This window comes from Spea bombifrons, chromosome 3 (assembly GCF_027358695.1).
Source record: "Spea bombifrons isolate aSpeBom1 chromosome 3, aSpeBom1.2.pri, whole genome shotgun sequence".
Taxonomy (NCBI): Eukaryota; Metazoa; Chordata; class Amphibia; order Anura; family Pelobatidae; genus Spea; species Spea bombifrons.
Window position 1 is genome coordinate 21,148,049 of NC_071089.1, and position 23,017 is coordinate 21,171,065.

General features: G+C 38.3%; 1 protein-coding gene across 1 annotated transcript in view; it reads left to right on the top strand.

Moving 5' to 3' along the window:
* Nucleotides 1–23,017, top strand: part of WDPCP (WD repeat containing planar cell polarity effector) — a 90,605-nt gene that overhangs the window by 26,557 nt on the left and 41,031 nt on the right. The window contains exons 7-12 of the mRNA XM_053460244.1: nucleotides 625–739; nucleotides 1,957–2,090; nucleotides 13,388–13,579; nucleotides 15,613–16,216; nucleotides 18,980–19,168; nucleotides 21,880–22,003. Of these exons, the coding sequence (XP_053316219.1) occupies nucleotides 625–739; nucleotides 1,957–2,090; nucleotides 13,388–13,579; nucleotides 15,613–16,216; nucleotides 18,980–19,168; nucleotides 21,880–22,003 (1,358 nt within the window). The remainder of the gene's footprint in view (nucleotides 1–624; nucleotides 740–1,956; nucleotides 2,091–13,387; nucleotides 13,580–15,612; nucleotides 16,217–18,979; nucleotides 19,169–21,879; nucleotides 22,004–23,017) is intronic.

The following is a 23,017-nucleotide window of genomic DNA, read 5'->3' on the forward strand; positions in this document are numbered from 1 at the left end:
ACGTTTAGCTCCCATAAATCTGTTTCACCTACAGGCATGTTTTTGAAGTGTTGTCAAGTTATTGAGCTGCTGTCATTGTAAGCGTTTTGTGGCCTGCAACCCGGCTGAAAAGCAGACCACATTACTTCACCGGTTTACACGGCTGTGGCCGGCAGCCCATTGGCCAGATGTGGGTAATGCGTGATATCTGCTGTATATTTATGATCAGTAATGGACCATAGTTTTTGTAATTCATACCGACAGAGACTGACCTTTGTGTTTTGTCAGTAGGGTTTTGTAACGTAACATCTGCTGCACTATTACCCTAGCCCATGGTCCTCGGAGCCAGTCCTTAAGCAGACCTTCCTCGTTACCGTGTACAGCTCATGTGTCCGTTGACCTTCTGGGACTGGAGCTTGGAGGCCTTTTCTAGTGTTTCAAGCTTCTGCTTATTTATTTTGCTGTCCAGTTTTATTTATATGTTCATTGATCATATAATTCTTCATTTTTAGCCATAAGACAAAAAGCTTTTGTTTCCCAAAAAATCCACAAGCTAGTTGTTCTCCGTCCTCGTGGTTTGATTCGTGAAATAAATGTTATCGTCTGATCATCTTGTTTATTTGTTTTTGTTATCTCTTGTTCCAGCTTCTCTTCGGTTCAGGTGTGCTTGTGTCTTTAAGCCTTTCAGGGCCACAGCTGGAGAAGGTGGTGATTGATAGGACCCTGGTGGGGAAGCTCGTCTCAAACCCCATCAGTGACGGTAATTACACCCATGTGCAAATCAATTGCCTACATTAACAGATGCACCAGAGAAATAGTGTGTCAACAGGTAGAGTAATTATTGCCACTGGGGACTTGAAAACACTACAAGTAATTGCATGTAATGCTGTAGTTACACCTCTCAGTACCACGTACACATTTCACCTGTTAATTCACATCAAAGCCTGGTGCTTTAGACCTTTTTAAACTCATAATTGATAAGCTTTTATTTGCATCAGACATATTTCCTTCAGTTGACCTTAATATCTCACTTGTTTCTGTACAGCCAAAACGTTAGCATTGCGGAATATTTGTTGTATGAAATACAAAGTAATGAAAGAATAATAGAAATGGAGGTTTTATGAAATCTCTGTATACTTGATGTCGTCAAGGTTTAGTCTTATTTGTGTTTTTCAACATTGTCTGCTAATTATTTGTATCTTCAAGTAGGCCACATTACTTAATTCTACTCAAATAGCTGTCAATAGCTTGTATAGAATGCGTAGTGCTCTTAAACCCTAAACATCATTTTGTTAGTCGCAGATCCTGATCTTTTTTTTCTGTAATTATAAGTGACATTGAGCCATTCACAAGCTAGAAGTGAAATGTTTTTTTGCTTAGGTAGCCTAGCTGCACTCATCCAAAATCCCTCTATGTCAAGCCATCAGAAGTCCGTCTGCAAACAGGGGCTCACGACTGTAAAAACACTGCCGTGCGGGATGTGTGTCTTTCCTGTTCGAACACTTGGCTAAGACACCCCGGGTTCATGTGTTACATTGCGAGGCTTGACGGGGCTAGTCTGAAATTAGTTATAAAAATTCCCACACACAAACTAAACCAACAGAACTTGAATTCTTGTTTACCTTGGCTGTTCTTTGACATGTACGAGAGGGTTGGAATTGAAATAGCCAGATACAAAAGGAGGACGAAAGCAATGTGTTGAAAGCAAGAGGAAACAAAGCACGTGTGATATGCTAGGTTGCTTAGCATAATGTAATTTATTATTTCCTCTGAATCCTCCATGAGCTTTATTTCTTTTCATTTCCAAAGAGTCCTAGCAGGATGACATATTGATGTATTTTAGGAGATTACAAAAGCCTTAAAGTAATATTTAAGACAGGGACTTACAGAACAGTGTCTCGGTAGAGCTCAAAGAATTGGTTATGGAACCAGAATGTGTAGCAAGTGTAACACGTTCTTATCATCTTTGTTTTTCAGCTGTATTTACAGACAGTTTCATCATCTTGTCGTTTCTCAAGGAAAACAAAATTTGTCTCGTTCAGTTTACAAAGAAAACAGGTTCTCCTGATATCAACAGGCATTTAGAGAAACTTTCTTCTCTGGATTTTAAGGTATAGTTTAATATGGTTTCATGTTTCATCAATGAGCCAAGTGCTGCTATCTTATTTATAGTTCTTTTTTTCATGTAGTGGAACTTGAAGTTGTACCCAACAAGCCTATGTTTTTTACAACTTTTCGTTAACGATTTCACATGTTCTAGTGTGACCGACATATTACAATGGACCACCGTATGCAAAAAAATATCATCCCTTATTTATTAGCCTTCAAAGCTGTGTAACCATCGTTACACGTCAAGAAGAGTACTGTTATTCACTGCTCATTATACATGTCCCAAAGAAAGGTCACATGGACATCAGAATACATTGTTAGTACACATCTACAGAGGTATTATGGGAATGGTATTTGTGTAATGCTAAACATAGCCCATCACTAAGTCACAAAAGCCTGATGCATAGGTTTGGCATGGTCTGACTCTGGTCTGATTCAGCCGTGAGTCACAAGAGCATCTCAGCGAGTAGTTCCTTGTGTCTGTCGAAAGCTAAAATGACCAAGGCAACCACCAAACTGCTTGTAAGACAAGCATTTTAAGTCGTGTTACTTCATGGGGGGGGGCACTTTTACAGTAAATTAGATTCTTTTCATTGTCCAGACTCCATAGAACCACGGCTTCCATTGTCCAGACTCCATAGAACAGCTCTGTTTCCTCTCTTGTTATGTCAAGCACCATAAGAAAAGTTTCCACTAGTTTTATACATGCAGGCGCATGGTCTATATACCAGTCATGTTTTGGGTCTGGATAATGAAGTTATTCCATTGATCAATTGTCTTCTCACATTCCTCCATGTAATTATTACCTTGAAATAGTAAGGCTTTATCTCATCAGAACGTTCTTAAAACTATTCTTCATCTTGTTAACACATTCCTCGCACCCCTCAATACCAAGGATGAATGTATCAAACACAGAGCCATGCACCGTACCACAGAAAGATTACAAGAACCCGAAAAAAGCCAATTCAATCAGTAAACGACATCAAACAGTGGCCTCATTTACAATCAAGCGTATAGAAAAATCCAGTTGAGTAGAATTTTTTTTTTTAATATAAATATTTAAACTTTGGCAGGACATGCGCCGTAAATAAAGCCCCGTTTGCTCTTCCAGTTTGCAGGTAATTTGTTTCCTTGTATCAGGGCCTTTGCATCTGCAGAGCTGTTTTGGAGGCTGTGTTTAATTCAGGGCTCTCTATATTACATTTGATTCTTGCCTGGAAGGAAAACCATCTGCAGGCAAGAGATGAGAGTATCTCATACATTTTTCTGGCTGTTTCAGTCCAAGACCCCCATTCCGTATTGACTTGTACGTTCAGGATAGCTGTCCGCTCCAGACGTAGCGGAAATGTTAATAATGCACTGTACCACATGCACACGAGACGTAGCATTCCCAGATAAACTCCTGTTTCCAGTCCAGAGAACCGAGGCTTGACACATTGACATGCTCTTTCAAGTTAAAGTGTCTGGGAAATTATCATTTTATCTCTTCTGTCACCCACAGGTTCAGAGTGCCGGGTTTAATGTTTACTCTCTAGGGAGCATACACAATATTGTGGACAAAGATCATTTTATTACATTTCTAAGATTTCTTTCCCAAAAACGGGAAGAATTGAAAGTGGGTATTACAAGTTATCTAAAAATCGAATGTATAATATAAGAAAGCGACACAAAATTGCACTGTAAATTCGTATTTGTGACCAAATAGATAAAATGGTCTTGGACAGTCATTTCTACATACAGTATATGGCAATAATTTGTTAACCCTTGGAGGGCCTTGGGTACTTCTAAAAGGCATGGCATCTATCACTAGTTACATTAGTGGAAGCATCTTACCAGTATTGATTTCTGGTGTGCTGCAAAGAGCTTGTAGGAACCAAAGAGTGATTTATGTAAGCACTTTACGTTTGTTCATATGGGTTTTTTAAATAATTTTATTATTTTTACAACATTTAACATTACATAATCTCACTTTATCTGTTTGTAATACTTCTACAAGAAATAGAGACATACTGAAATATTAATCAAAACTACAAGACAAACATATAACATACCTTGACGTCCATTTGCCAAACTGATATAAGTATAAATCAATTAGGGATCCAGATACAAAGAATAAAGAAGAAAAATTGACCATCTGGATTCGTTGTTAAAAATGAGTCCCTCCTTATTGTTGTACCCATATCTCATATGCTTCTTTCATATTCCCTAGTTTGTTGTCTATAGGTAAGCCTGTTTCCATCTTTAATTGGTAATCTTTTTGGTTCTTAAGACTGAATCAATCAGGTGTAGTTGTCATTTTCCAGGGTCTGGCTATTACCGTTTTTGTTGTGACCATGATATGAGTTGCTAATAAGGCCCTGGGAGGTCTCAATTCAGGCCAGTTTAGATGTAAAAGAGCATGTTCAATTTGGAATTGGGAACATTTTATATCTCGATTTTCCAATATCTCTCTCTCCAAATTCCAAGTTGTCTTAACTTTATCACAATGCCACCATATATAGTTAATGGAGCCGTGTTCTTTATCACATCTCCAGCATATCTCTGAGGAGCTTGGATATATTTTTTGTTTTATATGTAGACCACTTACAGCAAAATCAAGTTACCGTATTTCCCCAAGTATAAGACGCTCCCTTCTATAAGACGCACCCCTATTTTTGGGGGCCGAAAAAAAACTAAAAAAATAAATTATTCTACTGGCTGCCTGGGCATGATATGAGTGTGATTGACGTTAGCTGCTAGCAATTGTTAGCAACCGCACTCTTATCATGCTCAGGCAGCCAGTACATGCACATCACTTTCAGCCTCCCTGTGCCCCCTACACACGGGTCCATGCTATCACACAGACACACACATATATACATACATACATACATTCATTCATTTACTCCCCCACCTTACCTGAACTGCAGATCTTCTGCTGCCGCTCGCAGACTTCTGTGAGGGACGCTGTTTCCCCTTTTGTAACTAAATGAAGCATTGGACTACTTCCAGTGAAATCAATGGGAGTATTCCTGTATCTCCTGCGGGGCATTTAGCTGGGGCATGGAGAAAAGGGGCAAATGCATTTGAAGGGATTCTGCAGAATCTGCCCATGTATTTGCAAAATGGACCACAGAAAAAGGGACAACGCAGCTATCATATTTATTAATGTGCATACAATGGCTCTAGTGTCTCTTTATTTATCATGTGAAACAAAAGCAGGCACTGATGGGTTGTTGCCATAGACACTAAATGAGCTTCCTCAGCTCATTTATATAACAGTTTATATGTTTTTATATGATTAAACAAAAGACTAAAAAGTTAAAGCTGCTAAGCTTTATTTCTTTAAAACACTAAATATGTTGCTTCAATTATTATTTTAAAATTATATTTTTCATTAAGGCGCAGAGGAAACCCTCACTCCCATATACAGTAGGTAAACGGGATGACTTGTGCAGCCATCAGTAGTTTGGTTCTTCTTCAGAGTCACAAATGTTATGTCCTGGAATGTGCCAAGTGTCAGTGGTCCTCTAGCCACCCTCAGTCCATCCTTTTGGATTATTGTGATGCAAATATTATGTAATTTTTTTGAAAACAATAACCATTTTTACTAAATTAAAGGAACACTCCAGATCCCCACGCAGCCCCACCAACAAAGCATGCATATTAAAGTACTTTGTAAGTATTCCTTTAATCCCCTGCAACCCAGGGACCTGGGGAGAAGGAAGAGGGCAAATTCACAGGGGATTCTGATTAGTCTCTCCTTGCATTTGCAATGGTGGAAAACATTACTTTAAAGGGAACCCTCAGCTATCATGGGCAGTAAGGTCCTTATAATGGATGGGGTGTCCCTTTAATCAAAATAACTTTGCTGATAACAGTGATTTTGAATTTCTGGCTGACATAATCTGATGATGTTTTGAGTTCCATTATCTTATAACCAAGTGTATAAACAAGTATGAGCAGCTCCAAGATGATTTAACAGTCCATTGTATAGCAGCTGTAATAATTCCTCTGTGTGTGTATATATGAGTATTCATAAATGCTTGGAGGAGAGAAATGTATGTGTTGTTTGGAACAGTAGATAATCACCAATAAAAAAACATGAGATTGAGCTATAAAAATGGTGATCACCTTTCCCTAAAATAACAAAGAACTAGCAAAAATCCTCATTAAAGTCATTTTATGTTTTCAATCTAGAAGAAAGCTGCCGACACCGATGGATAACTACCTGTGTCCCCAGGAAGCCTTTATTAATAATGAAATTGCTGTTCCTTGCTTGTTTTCAATATATATAATTTCCAGTGGAAATATTGGGTGTGGGACTGAGATCATGCTGACATCTCCTGTAGTATAATATCTCTTTCCAGCAGGTAAACTCTAGCAAAATTAAGCAGCCTAACTTAAATTGGTAGCAAAGAGGTTTCCGATCACCGATATTGTCGGGGTAAGGCCCAAAAGAGGGCGCTTTATCAAGTTGATGGTCTCAAGATTAGGGTTCAGGCAATGGCTGTGACTGATGCATGTGCCAACATAATCTCCCACAGCCCATGATCTTCATGGTAAACTCTGTTCCAGGCCTCTCTTTTTGTTCATGCTGTGAAGCCTATATAGTTATAGTGGCCTTTGCTATGGCATTTTGCCCTGAACTGGCAATGTAGAACATCAGCGCACTCTTGTAGTATGTTCTCTACACACAAAGTGAATCCTTTCACTTTTATGTTCCAGGCTACCCAAAAACAAAAGAAGGCATGTGCATTTATCTATCTTAAATATCTTAAATATATACATTATGCTGGCCACAAGAGGAAGAAACCTTACCACGTCAGATGGGTATCTCTGTGTGTTTCGTGTCCTGCCAACATGGCGCCTATCTCTAACTGAATAACTCACTGACCAAGATAAAAGAATATTAGATTAATTCCTTTAGTGCACAACAAAATATACTTTACATTAAGCCTCAGTTCCTCTGAGAGCCAGCTCTGTGATTATGAGGCAGCAGATATTAGACTATGGAGGTGGGATTGATAAAACGAGGATGTTATTGTCCGGTGGCTAATCTCTAACATATTGCACTGGCCAGGCTTTATCAAAGGCTCTGTGGCTTAGGATCTGGACTGAAATTGTCCATAGGCCTGGCAAATCCAGTTTTGTTGTCTTCTAATAGCAATTGCATTATAAGTTACATAGATTACTTTTCATTGTTAATGGTAGTGTATTTATTTATTAATATTTCATTTTGGATTTTATTATTTCACGTCATTGAATTTACGGGGGTTTTTTTGGCTTTTTCATGTTTTCGTTGGCCACAATTAAAGCAATCCTCTTAGCAAAACTGGCAATGAGGCGTAAATGCCTTTCTTCTGTTGACCAGGTCTTCAAAAGCATCCTCATTAAGCCCTCTCATCGGGACGTCCTTAGCCCTGACAAACCAGGGACATCCTGGGAGACGTGGAAAACTAAAAAGTGAAAGAGAGCAAACTCCACATGCACGGGTCTCCATAAACAGCGTGCTTTACGGAGGGAAAAAACGGAAGTGGGCATTGTTAAAAGAATCGCTGTTCACTCATCACTCATGCAAACAGCATGTTACTCACTTGTATATTCGTAAAATAGAGTTTAAACAAGTATGAAACTAAAAATAAGAACGCACGCAACGCTGAAATGCAATGGTACTTACACTCTTCACTTCAAAAATGTATTTGTTTTATTGCTGGCCCTCTCTTATAATCTTGTAATTTAAGTTTAACCCATTCATCAAGTTCAACCCATTTATGCCTGCTCCCGATGTGCGGTGAAAAAAATGAGAATTGTACCAAAAAAAGGGGGGAAATTCAAAAATGGAAATTTGTTTTCTTACTGAATCAATAAGGCTGAATTATTAATGTCCCTATTAACCTTTATAGCCTTGTAAATTCTGCATTGCTAAAAAAACCAAAGTTTTCACTTCATTTTTGTTTTACAGTAACAATAAAATAAAAGGACAATAAAGATGTGTGATTCACTAGAGAAACAGTTATGAAGTTCAGTTAATGCCTTTAAAAGTGGCCTAGATGTTTATATATATATATATATATATATATGTGTGTGTGTGTGTGTGTGTGTGTGTATATATATATATATACACACACTTATTGTAAATGTTTGTAAAAACCCACGAATACACACTACCGTTCAAAAGTTTGGGGTCACATTGAAATGTCCTTTTTGGAAAGCATATTTTGCAAATTAAATAACATGAAATAGATCAGAAATTCAGAGCAGACGGTGTTAATGTTAAAATGACTATGGTCATAATGAAATATCTTCAGTCGTACAGAGGGCCTTTATAACGTCCATTACTCCTGTGTTCCAATGGCACGCTGTGTTTGCTAATCCAAGTTTAATTTAAAAAAAAAAAAAAAAAAGGCTAATTGGCCATTGGCAAATTAATTATGTTACAGCTAGAAATTTCCTTGTTCATTTTAATGGTACTGTACGTGTAAACATCTGTTTTTATTTATTTTTTACCATTATTAGTATTGAAAATAGAGCAGGTCCATCAAACCCCTTAAAAATAAACCGTAAAAGTTGTAGGAAACTAGAAAATACAGGCCTGTGAATAGGCTTAGTATAGATGGAATAAAACTAAAGTAGATATCCTCAAGCTAAACTAAATTAATGTTTATTGGAAAGCCCAAGTGGCAAGACTTATGTACTCTTAATTTGCCGAAATAAACAGTTTTTAAATGTATCCCTCCGGTGAATATTGTTCATAAATTCCTTGAATCATTGGATTTGATGAGACTTCAATTTTCTTATAATTTTTCAACTTGGGACTTCACCTTTATTAACCTGTAACTAGAATAAATATGTATAGAAACCGTAAGGATCTAAAAATACCATTAGCATCAAGCTAAGATGACAAGGAGCTCTACACGTCTTGGTAACCGACACTACCGAAGCTGGAATTTATATGGCAGAAGAGCAACAGATGTTGCTCAGTGGTGAGTTTGGAAAGGTTTATCAGTGAAGCAGCCGCCGGTTTAAAACGAGTCTCTGACAATGGGAACCATATGAGTTCCGAGCAGGGAACGCACCACGGTGGGGACATAATGATCTCCGCAGATGGTGCACCATAGGCTTCCCTGCAGGAGTCTCTGTTTGGAAATGAGTGTTGGCTACCCAATGATACATTTGTACTTGATAATTAGCCACTTCATTTTGTAAATGTGGACTTAAAATTATGGAATTATGAAATGGGGTTCATCAAAGACATTTTGTGCGTGTGATCTATGTTTATGTATGTGTGTGCATATGTATGTGTAAATATATATATATATATATATATATATATATATATACCGTATATATCACATTTAGGTATGTTAATGAATAAATTCTTTAAAATCTGCATCTTAAAGAGGGGCTCACAGCATGCAATAATAAACAATCAATATAATGACCTTTCCTGGAAATTTTTGTTACAGTGAAAGTGTTCCAGTATGTGCTGGCTTTAAAATTTCCCATTTTTATTGGATTGTAATATCATTACCTAATAATGAATTTATAATTCGTTTTAAAAATAAATAATATACAATCGAGTAGTGTACCTTTACAGTGAACTGTACACAGATTGTAAAGAATTCTTCTATATCTCTGTGCCCATAGACTTCTACCATTTTCTGCTGTATTTACCTGGCCTGTGCTTTTTCATTTTGATCTGGGAAAGGAATCCCCCCGTCATCACATTTCTATGAGGAACACTGCTATTTCTGAAGCCCCTCGCCTTTGCTGCTCCTGGCTACAGGGGTGCTGCTCACACCCTGAGTATGTTCCCATCTTTCACATCTTACAAATGTGTATACCGACACAATAATGTTTGAGAAATTAAACTTAAGTGTGCATCCACCTTCCACCATTTGTTCAGGCTTTATGCCATGACCAGTGTATCCTTTCCAAAATCTTAAAATACTTTCATTTTCAAACAAAATGTCTGTATACATGACTGAGATGCTGAAATTCTCACAATATTGCACAATATACCATTTTTTAAATTAAAAATCTTGTTGTTTCTATTTGTATGCCAGTCTGTACTGGAAGTCATTACTGGTTTGCATAGTAAATGATGAAGAGTGGCCCACTATTAAACCATGCACTGATGCAGAGTGTCACACGTCATGCTTGGATGCTCGGGTACCATGGATGATGGACCACCTCTATAGAAAAAAAAAAATGAGATTCTATTTTTGTTATTTTTTTGTCGGGGGAATTTCCAGGGAAATTCAGTGTGTGAAACACAAGAGCTTCCCCCACGTCATACTCTTTGGTTAATCGAGTGTATTGGTCATTTATGGCCACAACAGATCAGGGAATTCTTGTGTTTCCCTCAACGTAAAGTGGGTGATAATTCCAGTAATGCAGCGATTTATCCCTTACAACTGTACTCGATGGCATGTTGAAACGTGCCTGGATATAAAGTTGGTTTGGTTTTAGATTTCTAGAAAAAACATTTGCAAGGAGATACATCGATAAAAATAATGCTTTCACATAAACTATGATTTAACACAACATGTCTGTACGTCTTTACATGGGAGCCGGGAGATGCAGAATACTCCGGTTCCGGATGTTGACGCCAGCGGAGAGGCTCGATGTATCACACGCATCTTCCTTACCATGGCATTTCAGCTGCATGCATGGGGGATTTGGTTACACCACGACTACCAGTAAGAAGAGTGACATAATACTCTTTTCCATGTAAAAGAATAGATAGTTACACGGTTTATCTTATCCTGTATATTTAACACATAAGGTCAGCCTTGCTATGGCCATGCAAATGAGAGCTCTTATCATCTATATCAGGAAGTCGCGAGGATCATCTACGCATTAACCTTGATTTTAATGACGTCGGTTGAGTGGCAAAATCACAATTTGGATGAGTCTGATTTACTAAATACAATACATAAATGCAGCGGGTTTTTAACAGCCATGCACTCTGGTATTATCGCATTACTTCCATCCTTTGTTGCTTTGCAGACAGGAATATGAAAGCAATCTATCCTGTAGTGAGGATGGCTCCAGAAGCATTTCTCTGATAAGAAGACCCCCTGCCCTTTGCTAGTGTCTGGTCCAGTAAGCTTAGCCATGTGCTTAATCCCTAGAAAGTGCTTCGATTATTGCTGACCAGCAACGGCAAAATATATATATATATATATATATATATGTGTGTGTATTCCCTTCAAACTATCAACCTTCCTTTAATTCCTTGGGCAGAAATGCAGTGCAATCTATATTTGCTTTGGCATGTGTCACGCAGATGGTGCGCTGCTCATGTTTTCAAATAACCCTGCTCCAAAATAACATAGTTTGAATAATAAATTCAGCAAATCCCTTCCTAAGAAATAGAGGCACAATTCTCAAGAGCTGCATAAACTTTTACGCATGAGGCTGTAGCTCATCCACATTATGCAGAAAGAAATACATTCAGCTACAAAGTGGATATTTGTGTCTGTGTCCTTTAATTTCGCGAGGAATGGGGAGAGAAGTCGCCGCTTTGCTTTTAAATAGTATAACGTTTTTTAATGCCTGGCGATGTGACCGAAGCGGTCGCTTTTCACCGGCCGCATCTTGGTGCTTGCCATTTAAAACGAGCAGATTCAAATCCTTCGTGTAGGTCGTCTCTTGTCAGGCAACCATGACTCTACATTTTAGTATTGATTGGAGTCGTTGAAGTAAATTCCTTTTTTTCCAGTTAATCCTCATCCTTCCCCGAGTGAGGAGAACGCTTGTGTGCGTGCATCTATGCAGATGTTGAACACAAAGACCAAAATAAAATTGATATAGAATTTTTATTCCACTTTTGTATATAAATTCCTTAATATGTATTGGAGATGTGCTTTCCTTTTTTTGGTTGTCAAGCTAAAAAAAAAAAAAACTCATAATTTTATTTCTAATGTGTTGTTGGGCCAGCATTGGGGATGCAGACTCGTACGATGACCCTGGGGGGCTGTATGTTGGTCCTCTGTCACTATTTCGGATGAACGCAGTAGACATCCAGCAATCAATTTATTTATATTTCTCATCCGATTTTGATAAGTATCTCCCTACAGAAAAAAGATAAGATATGTTATTTAATAAAACAGCAGCAGCAAAAGCAATCTTAAGATAAAACTTTGAAAAATAGAAAAAGTATCATTTTTTTATATTTTATTTTTTCTGTGCTTTCCTTCTAAACATTTTCTTTTTAATTAAAAAAATACATTCAAGCAAGTAGTCTTTGCACGGAATTGTCAAAATCTAGAACAGGCATAGCCAACAGGTAGCTCTTTTTTTGAATGTCAATTGATCCATCTTCCCGAGACCCACTAAATGCTGGTTAAGAGGGAAATGACAGCTATTAGTGTCGGTACGTTTATTTATTAAAACTAAAGGTAGCGTCATCATTTTATTTTATAAACCAAAGCAAATATAAGAATATAATCCCAAACACCAAACCGGGGGGGGGGGAGTGGAAGAAGAAAGAAAAAACAGATACAACTTGCAAGTCTCATTTGCAGCTGTAAAAAAAGAATAACCATTCACATACGCCGGACTTCAGGAGATGATACGAAAACGCAAGCGGCCCCATTTACTAAAGAATGATGACACCCACTACCTCCCCCATGTGCACAGTGGAGCGAGCGGTCATAAATAAGCCTTTTGGGGTATAGGTCTCAGTATACCCTCAGCCCCATGGCATGCTCCATTGCTTCTTCAGTCAATTGATCATGGAACTTCTTAGTAAACAGACCCCAAAATGATTTCATGTTGGACATTCCATTTAGAATCCTGAACTTAATATGTCGAATCCGGAACGTATCGCCTGATTCCATTGTTAAGGTGGGTGACGTGCTGCTGAGGAGTTTGGGTTAGGGGTGAGATGCCAATGATGTTTGATGGCAGAAACAAGAGAAACCTCTCATAAAAGTTTAAATTTGTCTGTGTAAAGATGCATCATGTACTCCAGTAAGACCAGTTATCACTGTCCTCTAATTCTCTGGCTGTTTCATCTCTTGTGGTGTTCAATGAAGAAGTGCTTATTATAATTATAAAGTGGTTTGGTCCACATTAAGGATGATGTTGAAAAATAGGATTGATCTTACATGATTAAATAATGATTTGAAAGATTTTGGCAGTAAGTAAAACTATTAATGAGATGTATAATGTGTTAAATTCAGTAGCATAGGTTGAACAGCGCTTGGAATGAGAACATTTCTACGGCTGTAGCTAAAGCAGCTTTTAGTTCAGCAATGAATTTAGTTCAATATGATGTTTACAAATTTGTTTGTCGATCTGTTAACAGATTTCATATATTGATATTCCCGGGCCAAAGGTGAGACACTTGTACCGCCATCTTGCTATCAACTGCATGCAGGATCTCGCCATTTGCTATTGGCCAATGCCAGCTGACGATGTTTGGCCTTGGTCTCCAGTTTCAAGCGAGAGGGACAGAGCCAACATAGTCCTTTTAGGATGCACCCTAAACAGACTCGAGGTAAGTGTTTTTATTAACGATAAATATAATGGATTGATCCTGCGTAAAGAATTCTCAATAAGTGATTAATTGATGATGAGCCTGCGGTTGTAGGATTCATCAAGGTTATCATACTCATGGAGAGAATCGAGTACAAGGGCATGTACTCTGACTGACTTTGAAAGACCAGCAGACACCAGGGTTTGAGGAAGAAGGGTGAGCAGTACTAGTACTATTGGTGGTCATTAGAACAGCACATCCCCTATATAACAATGTATGATTAATACCTTTAGTGTTAGAGTTATATAAGCAAAGGACTAGTTGCTTGTTTGCTAAGTACAGATAGGAAAAAATGTAATGCTCTCAGAAGCGATATAAACAGTGAATTATGGCCCTGCCTTACAGAACGCGTACAAATGGGTGGCTTTATAGCAAATTCTAGCTAGTCTTAAGTCATGTCTCTATAACTAGCTGCCCAACAGCCGCTGAACATCTGTAGGCTGCTTACTGGTAATTCCTGTGAACCAGTACCCAGGGCCGTGATGTATTAGAATAGAGCCCTTGATATGTTAACCTCAAACCTTAATTACCCAATAACTAATAGTCAGTGAAAGATATGCCGCATTTGAAAAATGTATTGTATGTTTCTGATGTTAAAATCATCAATACTATTACAATTACTGTTGGTGTTTGGCATTGTCCATTCCTGTAACACCTGGGCAAGGACCGACATTTGTGTTTGGCTATATTGCTATATTGATTATAAATCGCATCGATTACATGCACATCATTTTGATTTAATAAAAAATTACATTGCAATACAATGAAATATGTCATTCGGAGGTAGAATCTCCCTTCCTTAAAAAATTGGAACGTAGCCACTCTATTTGGACTGTAGAGCTAGAGTATGATTTATTTTCTCTGTAATTTTGCTTGGAAGAACGCTCCCTTATGTCCCACTACATCAAAAAGACTAATGCACGTGTTAACATGGTACTGTTGAAAAGCACAGTGTAGTTCTTTGGAACACGAGCCTTATCCTGTGGCAGTATCCCAAGGAAGAGGTAATTAAAATAAATGATTAAATCACTTTTTCCCCAAATGAAGTCCTTTGTGATTTCAGACATCTCAGCTATCCAGCTTCGCAAATATCTAATTTTATTCTACCTCAAATCTCCGAGGAATTGCGCACGTTTCTGTCTTCTTAATTGCATTTAAAAATAGCAGTTGTAGCTCTTTATTTACCCCTTATGAACCTAAAACACCACGTGCGCCTTAGACTTTGGGAATAATTTATTTAGCAAGATGATTTAGATGTTGCACAGATTTGACGAAGTCCACATGTAACAATATAGATCTTTATATATACATGTATGTAAATAACTACTTCTCTTCAAGTTGAAGGTTTAGTAATAAGTGCGTAAGCTTAAGTCCAGAGGTCCTCTCCAACCAGTAGATTCCGGTTAATCCCGTTGAAGAACACTGGCCACAAATCAGGACTTCCCTACTAAGACATTTGAAAAATATATGTCAATGTACATATTGCTATATTAGGCCAAGAGAAAATTGAATCTTTATTGGAAGTCAATAGATTTTTATCGGTCCAGCATAGAAAAAGATGTAAAGTTGCATGAGCTTAGAGGTCTTTTCTCAGAGAACTCTTCTTCTGGCCTGAAGAAGATACCTCTTCGGTCCTGAAAGCTCATATAACTGTGTTGGCCCAATAACTTGGACTGAAAACTCCACTGGCTAAAAGTGTAACTTGTCCAGTTAATAGGCTTCCTTAGCTGGGGGTTTTACAAAAGCTTACGAGCAGGACCTCTATACCTAATTTATCGATTTGTCTTAGTCTTCCAATCCTAATTTTGTCAGGACCCTTAAATAAGTATAATGTTAGAAGCTCTGCGAAAATTGTTGGTGCTATATAAATAAAAGATAATGCTTTTTGTGTCGGTCATTGGAAAATTTTGTATGAAATATTTGAGGCTTCTACATCAATAAAGCTTTTATTTTATTTGACCTAGTACTCATCAGATTTTCTGGTCCTTTTTCAGGTTCTGAGTTACATCCGTACAGAAGGAGATCTGCTAGACGCTGGCTTTAGCATTAACCAGCCTTATCAGGTCTATACAGTGGAGCACTCAGTGAATTCAGACAAAGAGCCCATGGCTGACAGCTGCATATATGAATGTGTCAGGAACAGGATTCAGTGTGTATCAGTCACCAGAATTCCTCTAAAGTCCAAAGCCATCAGCTGCTGCAGAAACGTCGCTGAGGACAAACTGGTTGTTGGTTGCGAAGACTCTTCTTTAATCCTGTATGAAGCCCATCGCAGAATGACTCTTGTAGTCCAAGCAGAGTTACTACCTTTGCTTATAAGGTGGCATCCCTCTGGAAGTCTATTTGTGGTTAGCAGCAATCAGGGAGAACTGCAAATCTTTGACATGGCGTTGTCACCTCTGCGTGTCCAACTTCTGGCTGAAGATGTTTTGCCTAAATCTACTCTCCAATGCAGTAAACAGTTTGATGTGTCCAGCAGCCTGGCCGAGATGCAGTGGACTGTTCCATACCCGTCATGTGCTGACAATGCCGACATCCACAATCTGTTATTTCTGAGGTTTGATGGTGGACCATTAGGAGTGCTTCGATTTAAACTAGGTGAGTGTCACCCATGCCCTTCTGTGCACTTAATCTCCATTCGCTTAGCAGCCAGAGCTTTATGTGAAGATTTTGTATGTGATGTTTGATGTGGTATTTCCATTTTTTGGTATTTTTATTTGAAAGCACATGTATGTTTGGAATAGCTATTTTTCACATAAATCTGGCATCCATGAATAAAAGTGAATATAATTATAGGATTTTCCTCTGCATACAATGCCTGATTTTGGGTCTCATAATCAAGATGGTGAAACTTGGAGTAATCAGTATGATGATTTGGTTAGAGACAGCACCACATTTACCACTACGGCATTTAATACATATTCCTCACTGGGTTATATTCATTTACAGGTGAAAGTCCTTCCTGAATGGTGCCTCTTCTGTGAAGTAACAGGTTAGCAATAAGGCACATGGAAAGGGGACAAATACATTTTGGTTCATGACAAGAGCCGAAAGATATCAAAAGAAATTTGCGAACAGCCTAAAGCTAAGCCCTGGAGTTGTCATGGCAATCGACCAGGGCCCTTATTACATAATAATATATATTCTGTTTGCTTTAGTTGGTTGCATCATTAAATACGGATGATTGTCAGTAAAAAATAACTAACAAATAAGGATTAAGGAAATAACCAATAAACATTTATTTAAATGTAGGAAATATTCATGATTTTAAATATTATCATAGGCATCTAATGAATACATGCTCCCAATTTCTGTACATGTCATGTACTTATCTGTGTTTGGGAATATGATATCTAGCTTTTTATACACACACTCTACCGTTTTGGTATTATACTTCTTCTCCATATAGAATGGGTTACATTTTCTTACATATTAGGCTTTCAGCTTTCATGCAACCAGAACAGAAACAGCGATGTAAAAAAGACAGGAGAACATCTTTATAGAGACACAAACAACACATTTCTAAGATTTTGGAGTCATTTCACACAAAAGCACTGCAGACGTCCACATTGTTGAAAGATTCTCTTGGTTTTAGTTATAAAGTTTTGAGAAGATCATTTTGACTGTTTGTCCTAAAGAGACTAGAATTCCAAGAGAAGCTTGATGGCAGGATTTTCCTAGATTTGGTTAAAAATAATTTTTTGAAGAATTTAAAACACTCTGGTTGCGGCCGACCTGATAGGAGGACAACACTTTGGTAATGTAGGCCTGGTGTTTTCTTGTGTCTCCCCTGTGACCCCTCTCACAACAGCTTCCCTGCTTATAATAATACTTTATAACGCTCTCTCGACCTGCGCTTTCCTGCACATTTGTGTTCACGTTCAGGCCAGCGTCCTCGCCGAGCAGGGATTTAGAGGCCTTACAGCTAATTGCCGTCTTGTAAATTTAATTGGACTGCCTCCCTAGGCTCTGTTCTTAAATCAATTAGGCTGCGAGTTGGCTGTCCCCTTTTTTATTTTTCCCGAGCAGGTCACTTGGAAGGTGCCCCAGCCAAAAAACAAAAAGGTCAAGCTTCTAAAGAGTCGGATGCTTCACCTCAACCATTGAGATTTGTCACACTTTTAAATTCATTGTATGAAAAGAAAGATCGCACCCCCCCCCTTTAATTCATTATGTCAGTCAGAATGTACTTTATGGGATCGTTACTGATTTTTTTTTCCCTCTGTGTCACGCTAACAAGGTTAAGCAGCGCTATGACCGGACTCTTCATGTTAATGAGATCAATTGACTTCTGGGGATGCATCAACTGATAAATAATAAATCCTTCCCCTTATTATTTTGCAGAGTTTGTGATTCTGGTCTTTGCCAATGAGATCAAGCACCATGAACAAGTAAACTAAAGGAAAAAAAAAATCATTGCTTTGGGGATATTAAACAAATGTAATGTCATTTTTACAGCACAAATTGTTCCAATGGCTGCCTTTATGTTAAAGTTACGATCATATTATTTATTCAAAAAGCAGACAAGGCCCTTTAACAACAACAACAAAAAATGTCCAGCGTAACCCATTTTATGCGTAGATTTCTTTGTTTATAATGAATGAAAAAAAAATAAGACCAGCATTTAATTTATATTTAAGTTGCAGATACCCCACTGTTCTCCATGATCACGTGGTTGCTGTAAAGGAGATCTGTAAGTTCTTACTCCGCAGCTCTCCTTTAATACATTGTCGACGTCATCCCAAATTCACTTACAGTAAGCATAACATGTGATCGTATGCTTGGAACAGTAACGCGTTAGTCTCCATCACAGGCTGTTTATATGGTTTTGTAATAATCTCCGCATCAAGATCTTACCTGAACCTTTTTTTGAGGTAGGAAATATTTTCAGACGATTTTGAACTTGGTCTGAAAATATATTGTAGAGATTGTGGTTGAACATACCTAAGCGGTCACTGTGAGACGCTCTGGAATTATTAGAACGTATTAGAGTCGTATCCCAGGTATCACTGTCTGCCTGTACAGGCGCCTGTAATTTTGTGCATGGTTAATTGTGTAAGGTCCTGGTCCATTACACACCCGTAAATAGAAGACGGCATGTGATTAATGTATTTTCACCCCTGACCACCCAACCACCATACGCTGATACTCAATCATTCTAAACACTTTTAAACACTTCTACAACCATCTCATATCTCCCCTACTGTCCACGGTGCAAGCACCTCTCTTACTTCACCTCCAAATCGTCCCGCCTACTTCTTTATATTTTGACAATGAAGTTCTTGCCATTTTATGTATCAGTAAATGTAATTGAAATGTTGCTAGGATATTGAGAAATATTTAAGTTTGTGTCCTTTACAGGTGCCGTTTCAAAAGGACAACTGGGCCCCATGGAGATCATCTCGCAATACCTGCGCTTTGATGAGATAGATGAAGCTATCGGTATACTCGGCAGTATGAACTGGGACACCAGAGCACCTCAGTGTTACGCATGCATGAATGCCATTGTGAACCATCTCTTGAGGCAGAAACTTACTCCTGCGAGAGAAGGTTGGACTTCTGTATTATTATTATTAATGTTCCCTATGATCAGACAAGCTCACATACACATATTAGTGTTAGCCAATCAGAGGCAAGAAGACACGCTCATTGAAATCAGTGTGTGCACATTCTGCACGTGTACATGGGTTGGGGTCTCTTTAGACCCCCCTGAACTCCTGCCGAGCCATCACTGGAGTTGACTGGTGGTGAGTATATCATTTATAAAGTCAGGGTCCCCCCTGTCCCGGCAGCTCTACAGTATCTTGCTCCCAAACTCCCTTCGTCTCACTCTGCTGTTTTAGTTGATGGCTCTGCTCTGGAACCGGATCCAGATCAGGAGAACCTTCAGGGCAAGCCTGCATTCCGCTAGGTTAACTATACAACCTCTAGCAGCTGACATGCCTCTGTATATAGAAATGAGTTTGGGGCACTCTTTATGTACAAATTGGCGTAATCTTGTAACACATTACACATGAAAAACAATGCATCCTATTCTTTACTGAACAATATTATTATGAGGCTGTGGCACATTACTGCCCTTATCAGCCAAGGTTTGATTTCCTTATCGCTGTCCTTTGATTAATTGGTTTGTAGACAAAGCTTTTAATATTAATCTGATCACTTTGAGTAAAGGGAACAAGCAGACAAACCCGCAGATTAATATTACCTTCTGTGAATTCATATGATGTGCTATTTAAAAGCGAGGCTATAATCACTGAAAAATGTTCTCATATTATTTAACGTTTAAAGGACCAGTCCTTCCTCACTGTTCCTGGTTAAAATCTATTGGGTACCATTCCATTAGGTGTTATGGAAACAACCTATCAGTGCCTGCTTGTGTGTCACATGATCATGTGCCTGGCAAAAAGTGAAATCTGCAAAGTTATAGAATCATTTCTGGGAAAGGTTTGGACATTCAGCGTGATTAGGAATGATGTTTGTAATATTGCATTTGGCTAAAAATTAAATTCAGTATGGTAGGTGGAACAGCCTCAGGAACCAAAAATTTGAATGATGCCATGAATCAGTCACTTCAAACCTACTCTTAAAGATTAATGTTTTTGGGAGACAGAGTATGTATCCTTTCTTTATTAATGTAAAAAATGTACACCTTTTATTTCTTTATTTCCTTGAAAATGGACAAAAATGCATTAAAGTAGTAATGTTCTCCTCCTAAAAACCACATCTGCTAAAGTTTCCCAGATCCGCCAGGATAAATTACTATTCTCATGACGCTATAGTTATTTTTTATTTTTTCTATCTCTAACTATTTCATTTAAACATAAATGCCCTTTGGAAATTGATTGTATTTTCTCGGGTAAAAATATGCCATTAAAGCCTAGTCTAACAGAAGGTTGTCGTTGCTAATACCCACTGTGTTCTTTCAAACACTCTCCGTGCGGAGTGATTATTATAAAGATGATAGCTTTTTTTCCCTCCTTTCTCCTAAACACAATACCAATGGGAGCTTCAAATCCAAACACACTTGTTTTCGGCTCTGACTTATTATGTCTGAATCTAACAATTTTGAAATGCATGGTAATTTGTTTTCTTTTTATTAGTGGAACCTAGTGAGTCCTTTTTATTTAGAGGGATGTGACTGTTATCTTTGAGATCTTTTTTTTTCCTCCTCCGTCAGCGACAAGCTGCGCTTTCTAATGAATGTGTAACTATGGAAGTAGTGACTCTTATTCCGTGTAGGTCGGAACATTTCAGCAACACAAAACATGCTGTCAGGAGAACGGCGACGGCAAGGGAGTTAGCCTTGTTCTCTGAGAGGAATAAAACCGCATAGCATTCAGTTTTAATCTAAATTGACTGCTGTTTTGAAAAATATGTATATACCAGAGTTCATCTCATCGAGCCGCCTTCATGCAACGTTGTGAAAAAAGGCTAATTTACCAATCTTTTAACTTCTTAACTAGCCTAATGAAGGTGTAAATTATGTGTCAGGAGCTCCATACTGCAGTTCATTTACCCAAAATTCTCTTGGAAGGATAACCGTTTAATATAGTGATATTTGTAGATCTGTATTTAGCGCGCAATAATTCTGTTCAGAAGCAGAATGGAGACCATGGTTGATTAACTCTTTTCTGTCTTTTGTAACTGATTACAATTTTGTGCCAAATTATTTTTGTTCTACGCTATGCATATTGAACCGTCTGATACACAGGACTAGCTTAACGCAGATCTAGTTTACTATATCCATCTAAATCTAATTTACTATATAATTCTGGGGTGCTGTCCCTCTTCTGCAAGCAGCAGGGATCATACGCCAGTTGATCTTTCTTAACTGGCCCAGGAAGCTGTAGAATCAATAGAGTTCTGTGCTATTGCAAATCTCACATACCCTCTCTGCAATCTTCTGAGGCTGGGAGCCACAAGGTTGCTCTCCAGTAAGGTGGTGGGTTGCCATGTCTCTACCCCCATCCTCGCCTTTTGCCACACTCCCCAACATAGGTGTCCTGAACACTTGACATGTTGTCATGTATGGTTTAGTGTTAAAATATATGTATGTTTATCTGGGTGTGTATAGCTATTTAAAGATTAGATACTAATGTTAAGTTAATTAGTTAAAGGCATGTTATATATTTATTGCATTCAGTGCTGCTGGGTTTCAGAGTGTATAAAATATGGAGAAGATGTGTAAGTTCTAGCCGCAGTGATTCTATTGATTGACCCCGAGTGTCTCACTCGTTGCCGTGTTCTTAACTCCCCAGCCCAGCTGGAGGCCACCCTCGGAACCTTCTACTCCCCAACAAGGCCGCTCTTGGACACCACCATCTTGGAATATAGGGATCCAATAAGCCGTTATGCTAGAAGATTTTTCCACCATCTTCTAAGGTGAAATTTACATTTGTTTCCAGACTAATTGACCACTATTTCTACACCAAGCTTGTCCATTTGGAAATATGTTTTACACACAAATGCTGTTTGCAGAAGAGATAGCTATGTATGCCACCAGTGAAGGAACTAGTATGATATGTATCGTGTATTTATTATATACTCTCTTCCATGTCTTTCTAACTCGGTGGTTCCGCCTTTCTTTCTGCTTTGTCCTATCCTCTATAATAGTTTAGAGGCCGTACAAAAAATAGGGCGTTCAAAAAAAGAGGGCGTCCTGCCAATATTTATACATATTTATGTAAACTACTACATCTATAATCTTTCTTTGTCCTGACTGGAACCCAGGTTTTTTTAGATATTTCATGGAGAGTCTGTCTAAGAACCATTTAGACCACCTAGTCTGCCATTTTTTCCCAGTTCTGTCTATATGGGATAGCCTTAAACCTGCCCAATACATGTTTAAATCCCCTTCCTGAATTAACCTGGTGATCCCCGTCAACCACGTGGGTACTGATTAGGCATTAACCTGCCTTGCTTCTGCGATCTGGCACTTTCAGCTTAGATTGCCACAGAAGTAAGAAGTAACTTGGTCTTCAGGAATATCACGCTACTTCAGCCCGGTGTGTGTTTGAAGGGTCTGATAGGTTCCTGTCTTCTGAAGGTCCAATCACAAAGTCAGGAATAAAGCATTCCCACGCTGACCATATCAAATAGAAAATGTAGATAACAGAAAAAATATCACATATGAGGAGGGAGGAATATCTTCATGGAATATAATAATATCTCCAAAGTTTGTATTAATAGTTATATACAGGGTGTTGCTAGTGTATGACTAATATTGGCAATTGGGAGTAGCTGCCAGCCAGGTGTTTTCCGCTATATGAATAATGTTCCAGTTATGTTTTATAGGGCATCAGCTATGTTCCTGTATATATTGCCTCTAATATTATTCCTAGATGTGGAATGTAATGTCCGTGTGTTTTGTGTATAGAAATTAACAAGGCATGGATA